The sequence below is a fragment of the Nipponia nippon genome, unplaced genomic scaffold, assembly GCF_047370975.1.
Source record: "Nipponia nippon isolate SJK-2023a ecotype South Korea unplaced genomic scaffold, ASM4737097v1 scaffold_8, whole genome shotgun sequence".
NCBI classification, from domain to species: Eukaryota; Metazoa; Chordata; class Aves; order Pelecaniformes; family Threskiornithidae; genus Nipponia; species Nipponia nippon.
The window spans coordinates 40945163-40968022 of record NW_028262402.1 but is presented as its reverse complement, the minus strand read 5'-3'; the positions used below and the strand labels follow the sequence as shown (position 1 = coordinate 40968022).

At 37.4% G+C, this 22860-nt stretch overlaps 1 protein-coding gene across 6 annotated transcripts in view; it reads right to left on the bottom strand.

Moving 5' to 3' along the window:
• Positions 1-22860, bottom strand: part of BNC2 (basonuclin zinc finger protein 2) — a 337157-nt gene that overhangs the window by 240278 nt on the left and 74019 nt on the right. For all 6 annotated transcript variants that reach the window (XM_087741951.1, XM_087741956.1, XM_087741961.1 and 3 more), the window contains exon 2: positions 3974-4174. In XM_087741951.1, coding sequence (XP_087598077.1) covers positions 3974-4174 — 201 coding nt within the window. The remainder of the gene's footprint in view (positions 1-3973; positions 4175-22860) is intronic.

Here is a 22860-nt window from a genome sequence, read left to right as displayed (position 1 = left end):
AGAGAATGTCAGACAGTTGTTCTTTAATAAGATACAGTTACACAATGAAATTATGTTGTTAATTTTGTTACATCATTGAGTGAATCCTAAATTACTATATAATGACGCACAGATCCATTTATAATTCTGATATACTGCTTTTTCACTCTCACATTGAAAAAAAGCTCCTGGAAAGGCTATTACCTTTTTATCTAAAACGGATTAAACATACTTCTTTCTTAACAAAAAGGTACATGGCTCTGGCATTTTGTGTCACTGTGGGTTACAACCATTTCTCTTACGGTCTCATTTCTGAAATGACTTAAAAGTATATTAGAACATTGCAGCCCTTAAGGTAACTGGATGAAGAAAAATGACATTTCTTATTCTGACAAATGCACAAAACATTTATGAAAGCAGACAATCACAAAAGCCTGCTTTTTTTAATCAATCAAATCCAGACCTTCTTTTCTGTTGTTAACAGCTCCTTGCCAGAACTAGAATGGGCAGTGGGTGCCCTGGACTTAACCAGATGAGCATGGAAGAGAAGCCAAGGGTTTCTGCTCATTCTCGACCTGTCACTGATCAAAGTGACCTAAAGAAGCACTTCTTTTTAAAAGTTAAGATTTATGCCCTTTGAGGTTATCAGACATTCTTCTGTATACAGAATGGGATGACCCCTTTCAAGCGAATCACACACTTTTACATGGACAAAAGGTGCATAGGCAAAACAATGCAGTCAAGTGGCCATGTCATAAACTTCTCACAGGTAATTCCTCTTCTCCTCTCACCCCACCAAAATCTAAATTTGCTCTGGAATGTGGAGATGCCATTTTCTTGTGCTCCCATTCTCCAAGAAAATAATCCAAAAATAAATACCATCATATTTGCTATCAATAGCCCAAACCTGTACAATCAATCCTGATTTTTCTAAGACACATACAGTTCCTTGCCATAATGAAGTAAGTTTTCCTTTTATTCTGAGAAAAGTTATTCATTCCTATAGCATGCAAATAGCAGTGCAGTGTGAGTTGAGAGGTATGAGGAGGGAGGGATCGCAAGGTTTTGTTTTGTTCTAAATCATTCTTCTTGCCATGCTCCAATCTTTGTACTAAAAACCTGCTTGAGATTAAGTTACAACTCCAAGAAAAAGTGATGGGGCTCGGGGTTCGTTTGCTTCTAAAAAACATGTGGAAAGCCAGCATTATACTTAGAAATTTAAAAAAGAAATGTCTCTAGTATTACTATGTATAGCTGGAAAAGTTTCATTAAACAGTTCTTTCAAACCATGCCAAACTTTGCTTGCAAGTTATGTACATTTCATAACTCCATGTTATTTGTACTCATGAAAACAATTTTTCTTAAAGCATAGGAAAAATTTAAAAAATACTTACATTTCCAGAAGATGGATTGAAAATAAATAACTAACAAATGGATGAAAATAGGTAACAGAAAACAATATTCAAAATTTTAGTGATTTAGAAAGAAACATTGGCACTTAGACACAAATTTGAAGCTGCACTTGCACACAGTCTGTGCTTATAGTCTGTGCGAGCTAGCAAGTTATAACAGCCTTAACAAATCAGAAATATAAGACAAAATGTTATCCTTAAAGAGGAGAGAAATGTGTTTAGCAAAATAACTTACCCTCCTCTTAAAAGCATGATGAAAGCATATTTGGACTGAATATTTTTAGCACATGATAAACAAACAAACAAAATATGACAAGGAGGTTAACACAGTACGCGAACATGTTAAGTACAGACTTTTAAGAAATAAATCTGTCCAACATTACCACCTTTGCAGTGCTACTGTGTGTGTATTCCAATGGAAGCACTGATGCAGCATCTACCACACATTTAGTCATTTAGTACATTACTTCTCTCCTTCTATACAGAATACAACATCGCCACGCATGTTCAATAATGTACAAAATCCAGTTAATACTCAAGAATTAGCACATTTAAAATATTATTTAAAAAAGAAAATAGAAACCAAACAGCCTAGCTTACGTGCATAAATGTTTGGCTTGGTCTAATGAGCTAGTTGTCTCAAATTATTTGACCCCCTTACACATTGTGATGCTCTTTTATTTAGTTTTGTTTCCTTTCTTTGTCAATGTTGAACATTTTCTAGTATTCCAGACATCACAGAGGCTAAATCTGTTGAAAAAGGTCTAATACTAAACAGGCAATCTAATACTATCTATGTGGTTCAATCGTCATTTATCAATTGATCGTTATCTGAATCTAGTTATGTTAACTCTTTTGTGGCCGAAATGGAAAGAACCTTTTCTCCACCTGAAAAATTTAATTCTTACTAAAAGAATACAGCAGATAATTTGAGTAACTGCTTTCTATGCTATTGCTCAACATCAGTATAACCAAATATGTTATGTATCACAGACATGCATACAGCTGATAAGGCTTGTAAGCAGTGCAGTAGCAGTTCACACTTCCTAGTGCCAAGTAGTGTTTTTGAAATGTGCATCTCTACCAGGAAATGAACTTTTTTACTTTCAAGAATGGGAAATTGAACAGAGTTGGTTATTTGCCTTATGTTGATTACATTCTATACCAGCATACTGTATCAGCAGTAATCAGGGTCCCTCTACAGGATATATCAAAATATTCCTTATTCAAATGCCTTCATCCTGTCCTGAGCTATACTGCTTAAACTGTTGTCCATAGACAACCACTATTGGTTATTAACTATCTGCTTTGGAGTTTTTCTTGGCTTTAAAGGTTTTTTTAAATTAAATTACCATTTTATGGCCAGTATTCAGGCATGCTTTGTTACTGTAAACTATAAAAACCTAATTACTTTCTCTCTTTTTTCTTACAGTACAACGCCTCTCAGGTAAATGAGTTCATTCATCTTATGTCCAACATTAAATAAAAGTCTAATATTAATATACAAATCATTTACTAAGTCCTCTTTTGGCTAACACAATATTTCAGTTATTATCAGTCAGTGTCAGACCATAATTGGAAACTAGTTTTCAGAAAGGCAACGTCCCCTGGTAGGGAGTCACCCTGTTAAAAACCTCCAAGTTGAACTTCCCTCCCCTGCTTGAGCCCCGTCCAAGCTGAAAGTTTCTCCCTCTCTTTTTTTTCTTTTTTTTTCCCTCCCCCCCCCCCTTTCCCTTCACCCAGAAGAACCAAGGAATTGTGCAAGATTAGCTATAACACACGGGGCGCGTATCACCAAGTGCATGGTACAGAGACACTGGCTCCTGTGATTAATTATCAGTTATTACTGGCCTTGCAGTAACATTTTCGCTTTCCCGTCAGAACCGGCATACCAAGCTGCCTTAAACGCGGCCCCCGGTGAAGGAGCAGCTCTGGGGAGGACGCCAAGGCAGAGCTCCGCAGAGAGGGGGGGAGAGAGAGGGAGCGAGCGGGGAGAGGGAGCGGGAGAGGGACCCGAGGACTGAAACTATCTCCTCTAACCACCCTCAGCTCCGTGCTGGCAGCAGCTCCAGCAGGACGGCTCGCCGCTCCTTCCCTCTGAATAAAACTGTGTTCTGCCACATGAAGTCAATTACGCCGTTCTGAGGGGCCCCCTAAATTTAGTATCAGTTTGATTTGGGGGCTTATGTACTCAGGAAGAAAGAAAGGAGTTTTGCTGGGATAGCAGATACTTTTATTTATGGGACGGGGGGAGAGCGAGGGGAAAAAGACTGGAACAAAACAAAAGCAAACAAAGAAAGAAAAACAGTCTTACTACAAGCAAAGCTCTATTTGGAAACTTTAAAACAAATGCTTTGCTTTTACTTAAACCTTTAATATTTTTTCCTCTTTTAAAAAGGAGCCCTTAGGGAAGCAATGAAGTAACCATGCACATTCCAATGACATAGTTATGACAGTTCAGAGGCTAACTATGTAGTGATGAATGAAACAAAAATGAAACGTGGAAAGAAAGAGAAAAAGCAGGGGGAAAAAAAAAAAGAGCACAAAAATGCCATGTTTTAAAATAAACGAAAGTAACATACCTGTTGGGACATTCTGAATAAGAGGTTAGTGTCAGTGTTCTGCCATGTCCCCATGAAACCAGAGTCGGTCGCTGCCGTTCTTGTTCCGAACTGCATGGAGTTGTCAGTGCAGGAGTCTCTTAAAGTCAAGTCTCTTGCCCTCTTTCGCTCTCTGTGTCTCTGTGTGTGTCTGTCTCTCACATCCACTTCTGCCTCTTCTGACTGAAAAGTGAAGGTGGATTTTTTGAGCCTCTTGGCAGCCAGTAGCAGGAGTGTAGTGTAGTTAAGAAGCTAGCTGCACTGTGCGTTTCATTTGGGAAGGGGGGATTCAGGGGAGAGGGTCAGAGCTTCTTTCGCACCTTCAGCACAGATACCCCTATCATTTATGCATAGATTGTGACTCCCCAAGCTCGCCTTTGCTCAGTTTAACAGCTGCCTGTCAGGTGTGCATGCAGCACTAAGGAGACCCAACCATCAGCTTCAAACTCTCAGCCACTGGATGTCATTGGATAGCAGAGCAAAGAGTCAACTGCACTGCTCCACTGTCAGGCACCAAATGACATCCTGCACTAACCCTTCAGTCTACAGATACACAGATACACACACACGCACATTCTCTCTAAGCAGCACAATGATCAGAGTGAATTGGGAGAAAGAAAAGGCTGTGGCCTTTTCCCTGTCTTTCTCTGTTTTTCCTCAACAATGCTGTCAAGTACAGCATGTAATATCTGACACTTGCCTACCACACAGGATTAGCAAACCTTAAAAAAAAAAAAAAAAGAAAAAGGAAAAAGCAAGCAAGTAAGCAATTACTCTTAAATACAGTCAATATTCACTTAGAAGTAAAACATAAAAGTTGGCCTGGTTATTTTCTAAATATTAGTCAGACAAGGATTGTGGGATAGTCGGTTCCTATCCCAAATAAAACTCTTACCAAAGAGGGGAAAAAAGACATGATCTAACTCCTTTTGAAATAAAATCAGAAAGTCACATGCACATTTCATCTCTCACACCCCTCTGTTCCCTTGCCCACTGCTAAGTGTCTTAAGCAGCATCGTGAGCAAGAAAGGACGGAAAAATGAAAAAGCTAGCCCTTTCTTCCCCTCCCCCAAAAGATCAAAAGTAGTTTTTTGTTTTGGTTTGGTTTTTTAAGTAGCTGGTTGAAGCAGATACAATACACCTTTCAAATCGTAAGAACAAAGAAATGAATCACAGCAGAAAAGAAGCCAGTCCCACACAGTTAAAAAGTAATGCAAAAGAAACGATATTTTTCCTTTAAGATCTTTCTTCTGTAGTTAAGGTACAGTACTATATACCAGAATAAATAATAGTACTACAATACTGTTTTTAATTACAATGGCTTTTTTAAGTGAATCTTATTTGAAAAATTCTCTTACCCACTTCATCCTTTACATACAGACAAGAAACCATAACTCTGCAAACAAACTTCATAAATGTAAAACAAAATTCATGCAATCTCATAAAAAAACGGCCAGAGTAGTAAAAAAAAAAAAAAAAAAAAAAAGCTATCCTTTCCAACATAAGGAACATTCATCTTCTAATAAAATCTACAAATTTAGGAGGACAAATGTACCACTCACTGCTTTTTTCTTAACTCAGGAATAACAATAAACCTCACTCTCTGAAACAACAAAAGAAACAGAAGAGAGCTTCAGTGGCAGCTCTGTGTCATTAGTGTGCAATGAGAAAAGATGAGAAGATGTACACTATGTTGACACAAATGTGCCTTCCCCTCTAGACCCTACATCTCTTGAAAGCTTTTCTGTTAAACTTTCCTCCAGTTCAGCACCATTAAGTACAAAAAAAAAGTCTCAAAAGCAGCAAATTCAATATCCAAGAAGAAACAAGCAAGAACCCCAAGAACTGTTGCCTTAAAATATATTAAGTCCACCTGTGGTCAATAAAAATATTCTCTACTGGGGAGGGGAGAATGACACTTAGGAGTCAATTGTGCCAACAGTGGCTGTACCTTTACAGCTAGCTATTAGCCCCTCAAACTCCCTCTAAAATTTGCCAGCCTCTTCATTTCTGAAGTGGCACTCAGTGCCTCAGTCAAGCTGCATGCTCAGCTCCTGACCTTCCCACTAATGGCTGTTATTTGTGGGAGGCTTAAGGACACTGTCAATAGAAGCTTCCTCCTCTCTTCTCCTTTCTGCATCTCTTGCGTGCTCTCGCTCGCTGTCTTTATCTCCACCTCTTACCCCCCCCCCCCGTTCTTTCTCCTGTCCTGCAGTCCTTTCCTCTCCCAGAGAATAAAAAACCACCCGCGCACACACATGCATGCACACACGCACGCACGCGCATGCACACACACAGACACACACACACACACACAAAATCAACTGGCATGCAGCAGCAAGCACCTGCAGTAATAGACTCTTTTATTAAAACTGTTATTCTGCAAGACTTGAAATTCCCGGTGGACCGGGCCATGTCAAAGCCGATATAATTAACTAGAGGCTCAGCAACGGATCAATTACCAGACAAGCAAGTGATAGTGAAATCAATGAAAGATCATCAGCCACATTATCAGTGTTGCAACTCATTAGGGTAAAACTGAGAAATGTGCTCAAAGCGAGCCCAAGCAAGGTGGCATTACAAAACAAAGGGCTAATTTGGAGACCCTGCTGTGAACAATCTGTAACAGAATTAGCCTTTTTTTCCCCTAAACTGCAGAGCTCAGTAACTAAATGTGACAGACTGAGAGAAGCAGTTTATTAAGACACCAACTCCAAGTTTATTTAGTTCATAAACTCTCTCCTAGAAAATCAATACAGTCTGTACAGGGTTATTAGGCTGACTAGCTAATACATCCAAATCTGGTCTTCCCAAGCAGAAATCTTCGCCAGAATGCTACAACCTTACATGAAATCTAAGCACATTCAGATCACTGTATCAAAGGAGGACTATCATTTAATTGCCGAATTTGTGACTTCTACATCACAGCTTCAGAACATTGTAAAGAAAGAAATATTTCCCCCTCACTAAGTCACATGACAGAACAGAAAAAATTTAGTCTGGCAGTTCCAGTCCAGCTTGGGTCATCCTTAAATTTACGGCACCTACGTAGCATCTTGCTTGGCACAATAATGCCAGCAAATAAAACCAAGAAAACAAATACTTACTGAATTTCAAACAGGGATATGAAAAGTAGTAGTCACTAAGGAGATAAAAGTAATCACTGCAAGAAAAATACAACAGAAGTACACCTCCTACAGTAGCAGATTAAGCCTCCTCTAACTGTACAGCAATATGCGGGGGAAAAAAAAAAAAAGAAACAAAAAGAAACAAAACTGACATAAAATTTAGCAAAAATTGTAATACTCAGAATCCAGGCTTAGAACCTAGTACTTCCCCTTGTAATCTATTGCCCTCTGCTTATTGCTACAATTCCTTTGGAGGCAGAAATATTCTTCAAATCATCTGTGGGAAGCACAGGAACTACTTGTTAGTACACAAGTTTGGCACAAACTGAGTAGAACAGTATTTTTTCTCTCCCCTTTGGCTAACTATATGAGAATCAGAAACAATGTAGACAAGGTAAGGGCTCTAACAGCATTTAAAGAAAATCCTTTTAAAAGCATTTAAAAAAATCTCATTTTCAATAGATTTTTAATCAGGAATATGTTCTGCAAGTATTTTACTGCTATCCAATGGCATTTGTGCTGAAAGATAAAAGGATCTGTGAAATTATTTTACATTTTCAGCTCCTGGGAATACCCGGGTGCTGAATAGAAGAGGTGGCTACAGAATCCAGGTTCTAATGGAACTTAAAACGCAGTGCAGTTGCAGTTGTCTACTTGTGTTTTTAAGAATTTTAAGTGCTTTGTGAACTGTATGTGGGGTTAAGAGTTTTTTCTTTCTTTTCATTTTAAGTAATACTTATTACTTACTATCAAAGACAATTGCATTACACATGTGGCTTTATGAATCTTTTAAAAATATAACATTGTTTAATTCGTCTCTCCTCTTAAAACTACCGATACAGAAATGCACCATATGGCAAGAAAGGATAGAAAAGGTGATTACAGAAAGCCCAGGTGATGCCAATAAGAAAATCTAGCCAGCCGAATGCGCTATATAATGTAAACGTATCTTATTTTTTCTAAATTCCATTATTCTGATCATTTAAGCGTTAATTAGTTCAGTCAAAGGGTTAATGCAAATAGTTCAAAATGACTAAACATTGAAAAAATATTTTCTTCTTTTTGTTCCAATTATTCTGTATTATTAATTAAGCTGTTAAAACATGCAACAGTTACTATCTTTTTAATGTTCAATAATATGTAAACTCTTTAAAGAGATTTTTGTTCCACGTCTCTGCTTTAGATATTAATCAAGAAAATAATTACAGAGGAATTTACTAAAAAAAATCTACATGCATATAACTATGTACTGTACATGTACGTTCAACAAGGTCCAATTAGTTGGAAAGAATTTGCATTTCAGTTAGTATGAGCTAACAAGACTGTAGGGAGACAATGCAATTCTACTAGCAGGGCAAGAAGAATGGTGTTTTTCTGTAAGCATTAATTCCCATAACTGATCATTTTAAAATGTTACTGATCTTTACAATATTTGTTTTTCAAACATCTAGGAGTTCAGTATAAATGTTTATATTAACAGTACATGCAGCAGTGTCCCCGAGACTACTCCTGGGGAAAAAAAAGATAAAACAGTGAGCATAGATTAATATTTCTGTTGATTTAGTATTTACGGTTCTATTTAATGATAACTATCAATTGATTATTCTAAAGGAGCGTTCCTTACATTTGGTGTTCATTCTCAGAATTCATTAAAGGCACTGGGAAAAGATTCAGAAAATCTTTATCTCTTTTTATGCAAATGTTCCGATTTTCAATAGTAACGATATATTATATACACACGACATACACAGTTGGTGATCTCATATCTGTATACATAGTTTTCCTAAATCTCTGTACCCTCAACTGACTTACTGGATAGTACCTGTAATTCCCAGAGTTCATTTTGCTGCAGATATTAACAGTTTCTGTAATTTGTAATGACAGTAAACTGGCCTTTGCTCTTCCCTTATTCACTATTCATTTCTAGGCTTGGTTAAGTAGATAGCTGGGTTAAAGATCAGTGGTTTTTCATGTGACACATTCTGGTATTCATCTAATAGCTCGTCAGGACAAAACTGTCCCTGTTCTTGCCAAAATAATGAAAATGGTCCTCCACATCGCATGATAATCAGCCCTTGCTTGCACTGAAACAACCAAGCTTACATAATTGAGTTGTTTTAAAGACATTTTGTAACTGAGTATTCAGTCCTGCCTCCAAAAAAGTATATATTTCACCAAATAAGAGAGAATTCTTCTATTTGTCATTACAATAATGTGTTAGCAGAGACTGTAACGATCATGCTTACACTTTATCCATGGATAACAAAGTTGTGAATTGTGTCCTATCAGGAATATAATCTCATACTTGAAAATTACGCAAAGCCATCTTGATGGTCAGATGCAGAGAGGTGATGATTCTACTGTGGAAATGTCATTCTTTATCATCCCCTTCTCCCTAAGAATTATGTAAGGGACTCGCTCTGCAACATCTGTTAGACTCTATGAAATGTTAACAGATGTCTAAAATGAAAAAAAGGGGGCGGGGGGGATTAATAAAGGAAACCTCCTCTGAACAGATAATCCACCCAAATTTCCATATCCTAAAGAAAAAAAAAAATTGGCAGCACTGTATTTTCTCTGAAACCTGTCATCCTTACTTTGTAAAACATTTTTGTGTGAGTTTTAATACGTAACTTCTGACTTACAACCAAAACGCATAGGACTGATTATGTCATCAGGCAACAATGAGACTGAATACTTTTTAGTCCCCTGTGTTCCAAATGTCCTTGCTGAATCTTTCTTCTCTATCTTATCAACAGTATTGTGCATTTAGGGATCTGTTTTTCACTTTGATGCGCGTGCCTAATTCACACTGATTCTGGAAGTGTCCACATCTATATTTTATACTTTGTTTTGGGGGGGTGGGGGTGGGGGGGAGAATTTTCAGGTCAAAAGTGCTCAGTATCCAGATCTTCAGACAATTTGCATGGCAGAACTTTTCAACATCAGTAAAGTTTTCAATTAAAATTAAAAATCATACTTTCAAACCCTAGCCTACTCTAAGTTAGTTATTTATCCCTTTTTTAGACAGATATTTAATTTCTTTCCCGTTACACTTTAGGTGGTATGACAGGACCTTTATCCTCAAAGGAAACTTTTGATTATGAGTCTGAAAGTGTACATTCCTGTTATGAAAGCTTCAGTTCCTAGCAAGTTGTCACACTGCAACTGATCCTAATCACATATTTGCCAAACTATGTATCAGCACCATATACCACAAAACCCTTACAAAAACTACTGTGACACAACACTAGCAAAAACTAAGGTGAAAACTGACCTATTGCCTGCAGATAAAAACCTCATCAAGCAGAGATCAGCAGGATTTGGGTCACTCAGCCACTTATGTTTTAACAAATTACAGAAACAAAAGAATAGTCGAATACACAAAAAGTAAGCACACAGACAAGACAATGATATCCATATATGCTGTTCTTCAGTATTTAACATGATCACAGTGTGAATGTTGGCAGAGATGCCCAGCTGCAGGTTTGGGGGATGCACATGAACGTGGAGGATAGTACAGAAATTAGAGGAACGTTCTTGTCGGCTGTAGGTTATGAATAATATATACTTTTGTTTTCTTGTTTTGCTTTTGTTGTGGTTTTTTTTGTTTGTTACTTAAACAAGCCAATTCTGGGAGTTCAGGTAACCTGAAATTTGTTTTTACCAGGGAAATCACATCTATGTTTCTTGACCTACTTTGTAAGGGAGATATGTCAAATATACTAATTTGCCTGCTCAACAACAGAGGAGTACACAAATGAAGAAGAGAGTATCAAAAAATCATTATTACAGTGGATACACATATATAAATGGCAAAATGCAGGTGAAATGGAGGATGCAGAAGGTTATAAAAACAGGTAACTTGATAAAAACCTTGTAAAAACACACAACAATGCCAAGTAATAGCAATTTGTTGATTGTGCCCATTAAACTTTCTAATTACCTGCTGTTTAAAAGGTATTCTACACATCGCCATAGCATTTAACTAGTAATAACCACTACATACATGTGGATAATACACTAAACTAAAAACATTCATGCTTTTCTTGGAAGAATTTTACATGCCCAGCAAAAATTTGGTGCAAATCCCTTAATTTGCAGACAGGTAATCAGGGCAGCTCGTTCTGCACAGGTGGCACAGTTCCACATCCAGCCTTCATTTGATATCTGTGTTTGTGTCAGTGTCTTTTTTTTACACAAAACTATCTATTTATTACTTAATTGTTTATACCAAAGGGTAAAAGATAACCATGCTCAGGTATGAGAATCTGATTCAAAGTACAGTAGATACAACAAGCTCCAAGAGACTTTGATTTAAACGGTGCATCTAATTAAGTGTCTGTATGGCCCACCACTGAAATAATAGTGGGATTCAGACATGCTGTTTTGATTTACAAGGAATTAAAAAGGACAGAGGTCATGTCATGTAATATAGGAAGATGCATAACACAAAAATAAATGTATTTCACTTTTGAAATAAAATATTTCAAAATCAGTTGTATCTGCTGAGACATATGTTCAGGATACAACAGAAATAGTTGCAACCTCACAGCAACTCTTAAAACACCAATGCAACAATCCAATTTGTGTAAGTCATCAAGAAGGAGAATTCAAACACTTTGATCTGAAAACCCCCACATTTACACATGTTTACATCCACAGAGTATCACTGTATTATTATACAGGTGTACTACTATGTAACAGCATCTTTCAGCTATTGGTCATCTGGAGTTAAGCAAGGTTTATATTTTTAATATACTATTAAACTCAATAAGTTTTGCTGTTCTTTTCTGAAAACCATCCTAAAACTGGAAATTGTCTGCTGGACACTAGTTTAGTACAAGACCTTTACAAAGCAATTCATCCTCTGGTAGTTAATTTCATTATTCTCATCCTTTTAGTAAACTGTCTCCATAACAAGCAAGGTCTTTGGATCCCACAACAGTCTAAAGGGTTTAAGTGTAGGCTAAGCTTATGATCTAATTATTCGATAATATAATCTATTGTGCCACTTCCTAGTAACAGTTATTTGGTGTTTAAAACGTAAGTCTGTCATAATTAAATAACTAAACTGACCTAAAAATCCTGGTGGTTTACAGAACAGCTGAATTTTAGATGGCTGAAAAGACACTTCATGCACAAATGCAAGACTGAATTAAGACCAGCTATGTTTTTCTAATTACTGACTCATTCACAGTACACAGAATTGCCTGAACTGCCCAGTGTCCCACTAGCTCTCTGGACAATTAGGAAAAGCTGCATTAGCAAGAACTCAGCAGTCTCTGTCTCACTTCTCTCTGGAGGACTGGGGAAATGATGAGCTCCATCACCTGGCCAGCAGCAGCAGCAGCCACAAAGTCACCTCAGGGACTTGGACAAAGAGATTCATCTGCAGCCTTGGCAGCGACTAAAGTATGCCTTACTAACAGACAGTCATACGACCACACACTGGCACAAAGTCCTTTCATTAAGAGCTGTTGTCTAAGTGACCTGTCACAGAGTTTCATAAAGCAGCATTAATACTGTGGGCCAAAATGAGATTGATCTTTGAGCTTCATGGTCTCCTGTTGACAACAGTGCATTATAAAACCAATACTAAATACTTTATAAACAGGTCTCCCTCCAGTGTATTAGAGGAACAGTGCATATTTCATGCCCTATAGTTAGGTAGCCACATATCCATCAGACAATTAAATAATTTATAAGATACTCAGAAGTGCAGTAAGACTCAATAAACTTTTAAATACTTACAAGCTACTATTTTGTTTGAAAACATACCAAAAAAAAAAAAAAAAAGATACCTGCTCACCTGCTGAGTACAGAGCATCGGTAAAATTCAATTTTTATAACATCTTTTCACCTGAAATATCCTCATTGTACACAAACAAATCCAGCTCTCCACTAAGTTAAAAAAAAGTACACTTACTAATTTTAAAAATCTTTTATAAATTTCCTACAATATTACTTTCATTACTCTATATTTCAGCTTCCTCTGCTTGGCATCAGACTCCTTTTTTGTCCTTTTGTACACTCTGGCCAACATGGCTGCAAGAACCTTCTCCTCTGCAATGCCTGCCATCTGGAACCACCCTGCTGCATTTCTCTCCCTCATTCTCCATCTATTTTCAGCCTTCATCTGGAAACAATATGTCTCTGTTCTCATGTCTATGTCTCTTAACTTCTAGTAAAAAGGAAAAAAATCTTTTTAATTTTATTAACTCTGCACAGTGTTTTGGAGATAAAGTTTGTGTGAAAGATACTATACACAGACATTTCTTTATTAAATCACAAGATTGCAGGGACAGAGCTTACAATAAAAAGTGATCTAAAAATACTTCCCATTCTGTTAAATTTAATATGCAAGACAATAGTTTGGGTGAATTTTTTAACAAGTGACTTCAGCATAAAATGAAAAAATATTCTTAATATTAGTAATTCATTCATGCTTTCAGGAAAAAAATTATAAGTTGGCCTGCTTTTCAAAAACTGTAGAAAACATGCAGTTCTTAATGACAAATACATCCGAGAACATTCAGCACATCTGGAAGAAAATCAGGGTATGTACTTCTCTTTTCCACCCCATAGAAAAGATGCTCTCTGTGTTGCTACCGTAGTAGATGAAGAGACACTAACTGCATATAAACACTGAAAGCACATTTCTATGATATTTGCATACTGGTTATGCCAGCAATGTAGGAGATATAAACAGGCTGAGCATCTAATTAAGACAGTACAGGGCAAATAAGCTTGCTACTTCCTTGGTTCATCTTCAAAACACCAAAATGCTGTTTATGAAGAGTCTGAAATTTTCATGTATAATACTGTCTGAATCTCTGTTAAAATGAAACTCATAAGCAGAATTTCGTGTTATCTAAGCCTTTCTGAGCTGGATGTCTGTAAATTTGTTCTAACTCACTTTAAAAACTGAAATTTCTCTCACTGGGAGTAGTTCCCAAACTACCACAGGCGTGGACCTTTGTATAGTATTGCGGATGCCATGGTTTCACAGACAAGCCACATTAATACAGGATAGCAAGCATCTGGAACCCACAGCTGTGTGTACTCCAGCCCCAAAGCACCCACAAGTCTATGCCAGTTCAAACCCCTATTCCCAACCCACAAATGAACCACACTGGTTTTCTTTAGGAGCCAGACCTGAAATTGAAGCTTTCGGGTTTTCTCCATTCACACAATTGAAGAGAGAATGGGAGCGTTGGGGGAAAAGGGGCAAATATGCTCTAAAGGAAAATCACAATGGGCAGTCCCTGCCTTGGCTTTCACATATGGCCTACCAGGGATGAGCTGACCCACAGGGACCTTAAAAGTGCTATTTAAAGGCTAAACTGGATTTTTTTTTAACAGTAATTGCAACAGAGTTACAAGGCTGGCACCAAAGAAGCATTTACAAGTCTATCTGTTATGGAAAGACCCAGGATTTGCAGGACAGGGCCAGGGGGATGTTCAATGATGGGAGACGGGGAGCGGAGGGTGTTCCAGATAACAGTGTTATTACTTAAGCCCTCATATGTAGGACTCTCCTCTGCCCTTTGGCCTGCATCTAAAAGGTACAAAGACAGTTTTAACCACCACTTTGCAAGAAAGCCCTGTGCTACACCTTCAATAGTGTTAGTAACTTTATTACATGTACAGTGGCAAAGAATTAACATGTCCTCCCCCTTACTCAAATACCTTGCATCCTCTGCAGCACAATCCTTAGACCCTTCTGAAGCCAGACAAGGAAAGGCAGATACTTCCAAGTTAGTTAATCCTGAATTTTTTAAGATCTCCCACTCTGTACTAGCGGGTAAAACAAAAGGCTATGCCTGTTATTCCTTTTAATCCCCAGGATGCAGATGTTTCGGCCTTTTACTTGTACGGTATACCAAACAGAAGCTTCAGCTATTGGATATAAGCTATTGGATGGAAACATTTTACCACCTGAGATTAAATTACTTTTCTTACTACTTTTAATCTGAAAACTGGGCTTGCAAGTTCCTGTGGGGTACATAAATGTGCCTTCAAAAACTTGCCAATTTTGCAAGAGAGCTTTTTCTTCTTTATGCCAAATACATCTTGGAAACACAGGCAAGGTTCAATCACAGTAAGGAGTGATAGTCCCCAAAACGAGATGGTTACTTGGAAAATGTGAAGAAAGGACACTAACATCAACTGATTTCTCCCAGTGTTGGCTGATGGGAGGTGAAGAAAGCTCTCCCTCAGAACGTATTCATCCTCATTCTTGCATATACTCTGAAGGAGGAGAAAGACCCAGGGCAGGGACAGTATGGCTGCACATCCATGATACCCACAGAGCTCCCTCAGGATGCCAGCAGTTAGACCACTTCTTCCTCCCTTTCCCAACATTAGTCTCACTGTTTCAGTTTCCACTGAGATTAGCAAAACTGAGCAGCAGGAGTAACCCATTACAAGTATTAGCTTAGGTTTCATCAGCTGTGTATAGTAAAGACAGAACTATAGAGACCGCCATTACAGCCCAGGATAAGTATAGGATGATAACTATCAATTCTGCTTCATCCAACTCACTTCCAGGATACCTGTGAACAGGTTAAAAGGCAATCATAAGAAAAAACTAGTTCCACTTTAGGAAAAGGAAGGATTTTTGTAGGTGGGAAATACCTGGGAGAATGTCAGTGGTCTATGCACCTGTTGTCCAAAGCTGCTAAACAGAAAGCTTTAAGATTTTGTCTGCTGATGAGCTACTGAGTAAGCATTTCTTAAAAGGTGATACACAGCTCAACAAGTTTAAAATAGCACAAAAGCGTTCCACTCTCCACTCTGATGTTAAAATAGCAAGCTAAAGCAAAACCTGGTAGGTATCTATAAAGGTTTTTAACTTCCTGAAAATACAATATTCTCTTGTCACTCTGAAGGTGTCTTAGAAGCAAAAAAATTAGCACCTTAAGTAAAACTGCAAGAAAGGAAGGTATGTCCTGTTTTGCTTAAAAGATTACATTTGTCTTAGGAGCACATTTGGATGGAGGGAGAAATTGTGACTTAAAAAGACTGATCCTCTAGGATTGAGCCTTCTAAAGAAGAAAAATCTCACTGAGTTTTAAATCAAAGAGACTCAAACAGTAAAGCAATGTAGAAATTTTAACAATGAAAACTTTTCCTATCTCTTACTCTCTGCTCACATACAACGTTAATACAAGAAGAATTGAGAAAAACTAAAAACCTGCCAAGCCAAGCAAAATCAGGGCACAAGCAGGTTTATTTGCTTTGCAGGTCACTTTTCAAAAGGAATACAGGATAAGCATCAATGTAAACACATGGAAGACTATATAGTGTCATACACTTGACTTAACAGAGAGCTAACTGTACAAAGGTAATTGGGTGAAAAGAACACGTAGAAAACATCAAAGAAAACATCAGCTGTTTCCTGTCAAATAATGTAGAGTTCTTAAGAAAACAATAATCTTTTTAATAATTGTTTAAGAAATGAACCTTGAACTCTCAGCTTCTATATCACTGTGAATGCTCCTGCAATCCTGTAAAAATCATCCCATCCCTGTACAGGAAATGGGAATAAATTTCTGCACTTTTCTCAATCAATGACTTACCATTATGTTTTATACTGGAATTTTTGTAGGTGAAGGTACTTAAATTGACACATTCACGATTTCAGAGAGAGTAATTAAAATCTCTAGATAGTCATTTAGAAATATTATACTTTCCATCCTGTCTCTCTTTTGAATCCTGTCATGACAATTTTACTTATTGTCATGAAGAGATCATATTTACAAAAATTAAAAAAGCAATCTTTCAGTATCCAAACATGTTGTGTTGACTTCATTTGAAGTTTATTTCTGATCTTTGATAAACAAGAAAGCATCGCTGTTTATCTGAAAGCTGGGATCCCATACTTGTGTACACATGCACAGCAGCTGATTTTCACAGGGTATGAAGCAACAGATGCTTTGTTTTTGAAATCAGAACCAAACCCACAAAATAACCTCTCTAAGAAGCTGAGATATTTTGAATTCTCACTTAAAGACAATTTATCTGAGGATTATTTACACAGGGACTGAGAGACAACTTCATTGCTGTTAGCTGCATCCTATTTGTATTAAAACAAAGTCTAGGAGACTTAAAACCAAGCTCAGCCCATCTCCCTCCTCCAGTTGTGCTGGGTGCTGTACAAACAAAAGGAAGAGAGAGTTCCTGTCTAGAAAGGTTTATAGCCTGAATAATCAAGAGAGACAAAAGATAGAAGAAAGGAAGTATCTCATTTTGATTTTTACTATTGGGAAACTGATACATAGAGCTGGAATTTTAAAGAGTACTTCACACCCATAGCTCATGCCAGATTTTCAAAGAGCCAAGAATAGCAGGTATCAGACTACAAATTGAAAAGTTACTGGCATGATGCTTCACCAGAGCTTTAAAATGAGCTAAATGTAGAGTCCGTAGTTAAGCTGCAAATGAGACAATACTATTGAAAAAATATTGTAAAAGTTTTACAAAATACTGTAAAAATACTGTCGGTTTCTCCCTGCCGTTCCCCCCACCCCCCAACATATACACACACACACACACACACACACACACATTTTTTTATCATCTCAGATACTTATTTCACTCAGTGTCTCTTATGACTCACTAAATTCAAGACATGCACTTTCTATCACAACACAGAGACAGCAATTAGAAGCCCACTGAAATTGCTGTCAGGTTGTCTTCCTAATCCTTAATGTGACTTGATCACTGCAGGTCAAGTGCATGATTCGATACTGATGCCTTGGAGGACAAAGTCAATGGCTCTACAGTTTTGTTGCTGTTTGTTTCACACAGGAGCATCAAGATTCACTAATCCTGTAGTAAGTGAAACATCCAAGACTGGCAAGTAAATAAAACAGGTGGAGGAAAAGCTTATATGTAACACTAGAAACTGAAAGTTACGGTTCATTCACATAGCTGCCCACTTCTAAAAACGATCTTGGAGTACATTTCATTAGAATCTGAAATGCATGTTTCTAGTGAATTTCAATATACATTTGATTTACAAATTCCAGTAAAAATGTGCCACAGCTGGCAGAATAAATTACTATAATAAATCATTATTAAATAACTGTAAATCTTTAGAATGGCATAATGCCTAATAAAAAAATATGCATGTAAAAGTGAATATTGTGCAGAAACATTCTTCACAGAGTGGAAAACAAATTACAAAACTTACCATCCTGGTAGTACAGTATAATTCAATGAGTGAATGCTGGAATAAAATTCACATAAATAGTGCTTAATCTACTCCGATTTCATGTTAACAACTGCATCTGAACAAATTGCCTGGTAAAGGGTGATGTTAAAACTACTATATTTCAGGGCTTTTTTACGTTAAACATTCACATTTCTGGTAGAAAACTCCAGCTCTTGCAATGCATCATCAGAGCAGAACATTTACTTTCCAAATACCACATAAACGTTGCTAACTGTACCTCTGGATTTTAGAAACATTTTCTATGTTTCAGTTTTTGGGTTTTTTTTAAAACAACAGCAACAAAAAAAAAGCCACCAAAAATATCCCAAAACACAGTACCAAGAAGCCCCAAATCCTTTCATTTTAACCTGTGTTCCTTCTGATGTGCAGCAGATGGACATTTACAGTAATCCATTACTGCAGAAATCAGCTGAAGAGCTATTTGCTCGTTCCAAAACTTCCCATGCCTTATTTAGCTCTTACAAGACTTCATTTGTCAAAGTGCAGACACAGTGCTGATGTCGCATCCAATGGCGCATTTCTATAGTCAAGATGAGCTGCAGCACTGCGACAGGCCCAGGAGTACCTCGCTGCAGAGTGTGATTGCTTCCACTGCCTCTTGGGATGGGTAAATTATTAACTGACACTTTCATAACTGAAGAACTGTCTAAGATAAACCCATTAAAACTGTTAGCCTACAGAACACTTCACGCTCCTGGTTTGTTAAATCTTTGTCAAAGTCATCATTTGGCCAAGCTCTTTAAATATACATACATGTCTATATACAATCTATTTATAAAACTTTCAATTGTGAAAGTTTCCTCTACCTTTCCTTATCTCATTTTCTTTGGCTGAATGAAGTGAACCTTGGAGTTAGAGGAAGGCTGCTAAGGACTGAATTATAAAATAGAAATGACAAAAGCTTATCAAAGATAGAAATACACTAAATAACTGTGATTCGCCTTATTAAGTTAAGTTACAAAATCCACTACACAGACAGGCTAAGTAGGTAATGCAGGATGACTGCACCACCACCACCAAGTCAGTACAAACTGGAAACAGTAACACAATGTCAGGTGGTGATGGTTGCTGGAAAATGTACCAGCTTAGACACAAAAATCTACTAACTCAAAAAAAAGAACAATAAAAATATTTTCTGTGCATATTTTAAAAAGTTTCTCAGATGAAGTGACAAGCAGATTTTTGCAAAGCTGAAAAGTCTGTTGATACTACAAACACTTTTCTTTTTATCTTTATGAACGCTAAAGAGAATCATGATATTAAGATCTGAATTAGCTGACTCTTAAAAAAAAGACAATTACAGATACTTCACTGCTATTTGTAGTCTGGTGTGGATTTTACTTTAATCCAAGGAAGCAGACAAAGAAGTAACATTTTGTGTGCTGATGTATAATATTACTAGTACAAAATTTATTTATCCTCATTACATACCATGCACCCAACTACCCTACTGCCCTACTACATAAAAAAAAAAAAAAAAAAAAATCAATGAATCATATAGGAAGCAAAATGGTTTAACTAGCAAATTTCTGCTTCATTCACAGACAAAGTTGCCGTGGGCACTCCCTCTTATGTGAGCACGGAAGAAAAGCCACACTGTAACTCCAAATCCAACCACACTTGCCATAACATGATCATGAAACTGCACGCAATTAAAATGGTTTGTAGACAGTAAGAACACGCCTGAACATTATGGGTATGCATGGAAGCAACAGAAAAAATTTTCAGTGAGGTACCTTTTCAAGTGGATTAAGAAACCATGAAATAAACAGTGCTGCACTCTAATCCAGACCAATTTAATAGCATATCATACAACCTCTTCACAGAGAAAAATACACAGTCTCTCCTACAGGGGTTCATTTTTGGGGAGCCTGATTTAATGCTCATAGGTACTGATTTGCTGTTCCAGTTGACTTCTGTCACAGCTGTGAATGGTTAGAGTAATCAGAGCTTGACAGGTCCTAAATCAGGAAACCAAATTTACAAGTCACTTCTGAGGATGTGACTTTAAACTGTGTATAAAGTGGGAATGATGCTTCAGCTACCTAATAGGGGTACAGTAAAGATTTACATTAAAAAATTACTTACATGCAAATTACTTGTGCAAGTGAAAAATATTACTCTAATAATATTAAGAATGAGTGTTCTACCCTACAAGGAAGTACATCTGGTTTATCACACCAAATGAACAGAAATATTCAAAGGCATTATTCCAGTATCTGCCTAACCAATGTGCGTGTGAGTCCGTGTGTGTGTATGTGTATCCATGTGTCTGTGTGCTACATAGCATCACTGACTGTTCACACACACACACACACAGAGTCACTCCTGTTAAAATTTCTCTTTTCCAGCCAAAAGGGAGTGCCTTTTTTTTTATTAACTGGAATTCACCCTGAAGCTCAGAAGGAATTTTGAGGGGGCAGGACAATGGTTTGTGCTCTTTGTTTCATCCACACTGTTCTATATTCTTTCTGATAATTTGAGATAGGTAACTAAATTACAGGCTTACAGGGATTCCAATGATCATAAAACCGAAGAAAGTGTAGTCTGAAATATGACATTATGCCCACAGATACATTCCTAATGCCCATACACATGCAAACAGTGCAATATATGCCTCATTTTAGCATAAAATAATCTGATCCTGATCTCCATGCACCTCATGCCCTAACAAAAGCATTCATCTACTTCTCTGTCCTCCTTTCAGCTGCCTAGTTTGTTCTCAACTGCATAATCCATAGTCCCAAGACTATTTTATTCAAAACTTTCTAACCATGCTGCTTGTATGTGTCTCTACTGCCTTATGATGTTCACGACACCCACTGCTACAGCATTATCCTCCAAAAGTTCCTCTGCCTGCAGCAGCAGCATTCAGAGATGCTGTTCTACTAACCGATGGACCAAAACATATAATGCATTTTGCCTGTGAATTCCTAATTGCCGATTTTCACAAATCATGAGTGTTACATCAAGATTTATTATATGACATACATTGTCACATGAAACATCAGGGAGCAAATACTAAGCAATGTCTTTTAAACTTCTGCAGTGAAATTATTCTCCCCTATTCGGAATTCAGCTGGTACATAGCTTTCTGCAGTATACACCACACACATGGTCATACACTATAACAAAGTGGCAGCATAATGATTCAAGTGCATGTCCATGAAAGCAAGAACATCACAGTTAGTCTTTTGGGGGAACCACCCAAATGTCAGTGTTTCACTGTGACAACTCACAGCAGGAAAGACCCTGAAAAAGTATTTCCTCAGAGAAATGATGTTCCAGTTTTAAAAAGGGGCTGTATGTATTGGTGGAGAGTGTCCTCCAACTTTGAAATGTCCTGGGTTTGACTCGTGAGGCTTTCTTTCTATGCGCCATGAAGTAGCACAACTGCCACCACTAACAGCCCAGGACATAAAGAGAGTCAGTCTCTTTCTTTTAAAAGAGAGATAAATTGTGAGAAAAGGCTATGTCCTTCATCAGACCAGCTGGCATGGAAGAAGTAGCCATAACTTATGCACACAAGGCATTCAGGCTTCTCAGGGGGCATGAATGGACACTCCTAACATGGCAAGCATCAGAAGCTTACAAAGATCAGCAACAGCCTAAGCTTGGAGGAAGGAGCTATCATAGAATCATAGAATGCTTTGGGATGGAAGGGACCTTTAAAGGTCATCTAGTCCATCCCCCTTGCAATTGGCAAGGAAAGTCACTAACATATGAGAACATATTTCGTTGAATGAAAATAAGCATCTACCTTCAGAACACAAGACGGAATATTTGTTTCCATCCCCATGTGTACAAATTGTGTGTTACAGGCAGTTTCACCAATGTCAGAAAGCAGGATTCCAGAGAAGATTGCTCTGAACATCCAGAATTGCAAATGCACCATTGAACAAAGCACGTGGCAGAGCAATCACAGTAACTTACAGATATGAAATGGAAGCATGGGAGGCAGTGCTGGTTTACTATAAGTAAAATTAACATGCTGAGAAAAAATGCTGTGTACTATCTCAGCAACCACAGAGCTGGCTACACAGCAAATGGAGAAGTAACTTCCTGCTAGATTTGTATTTGTACACATCATACCTTAAAGTCTTCTACTATGAAAATGAAAGAGTCTCCTTTGGAAAACCTGGGACAGAGAATGACATGAAAAAGTAACAAAAGCCTAACATGGAAACATTTTTTTTAGTATTTATTTGAGTTACAGAGTATGTGATTGGCATTAAAATATGGCTCAATGTTGCTCCCTAATAAAAGTTAAAACTCGCTCTCTTCCCACCCACACAAAGTAATTTTGTTTAGAGACCTTCATTTCTTTTGGCCTTATCCCATATGAGGGGTGTGTGATGCAGTCGGTGCCAGTAATTGCTTCCATACAATACAAATGTTTTAAAACATTTTGCATATTTGTTATGATTATGTATGACATTTATATTGTATTTAAAACTCCAATGGTCTTGCAGATTTTATTTTTGCCTATAGAAAACAAA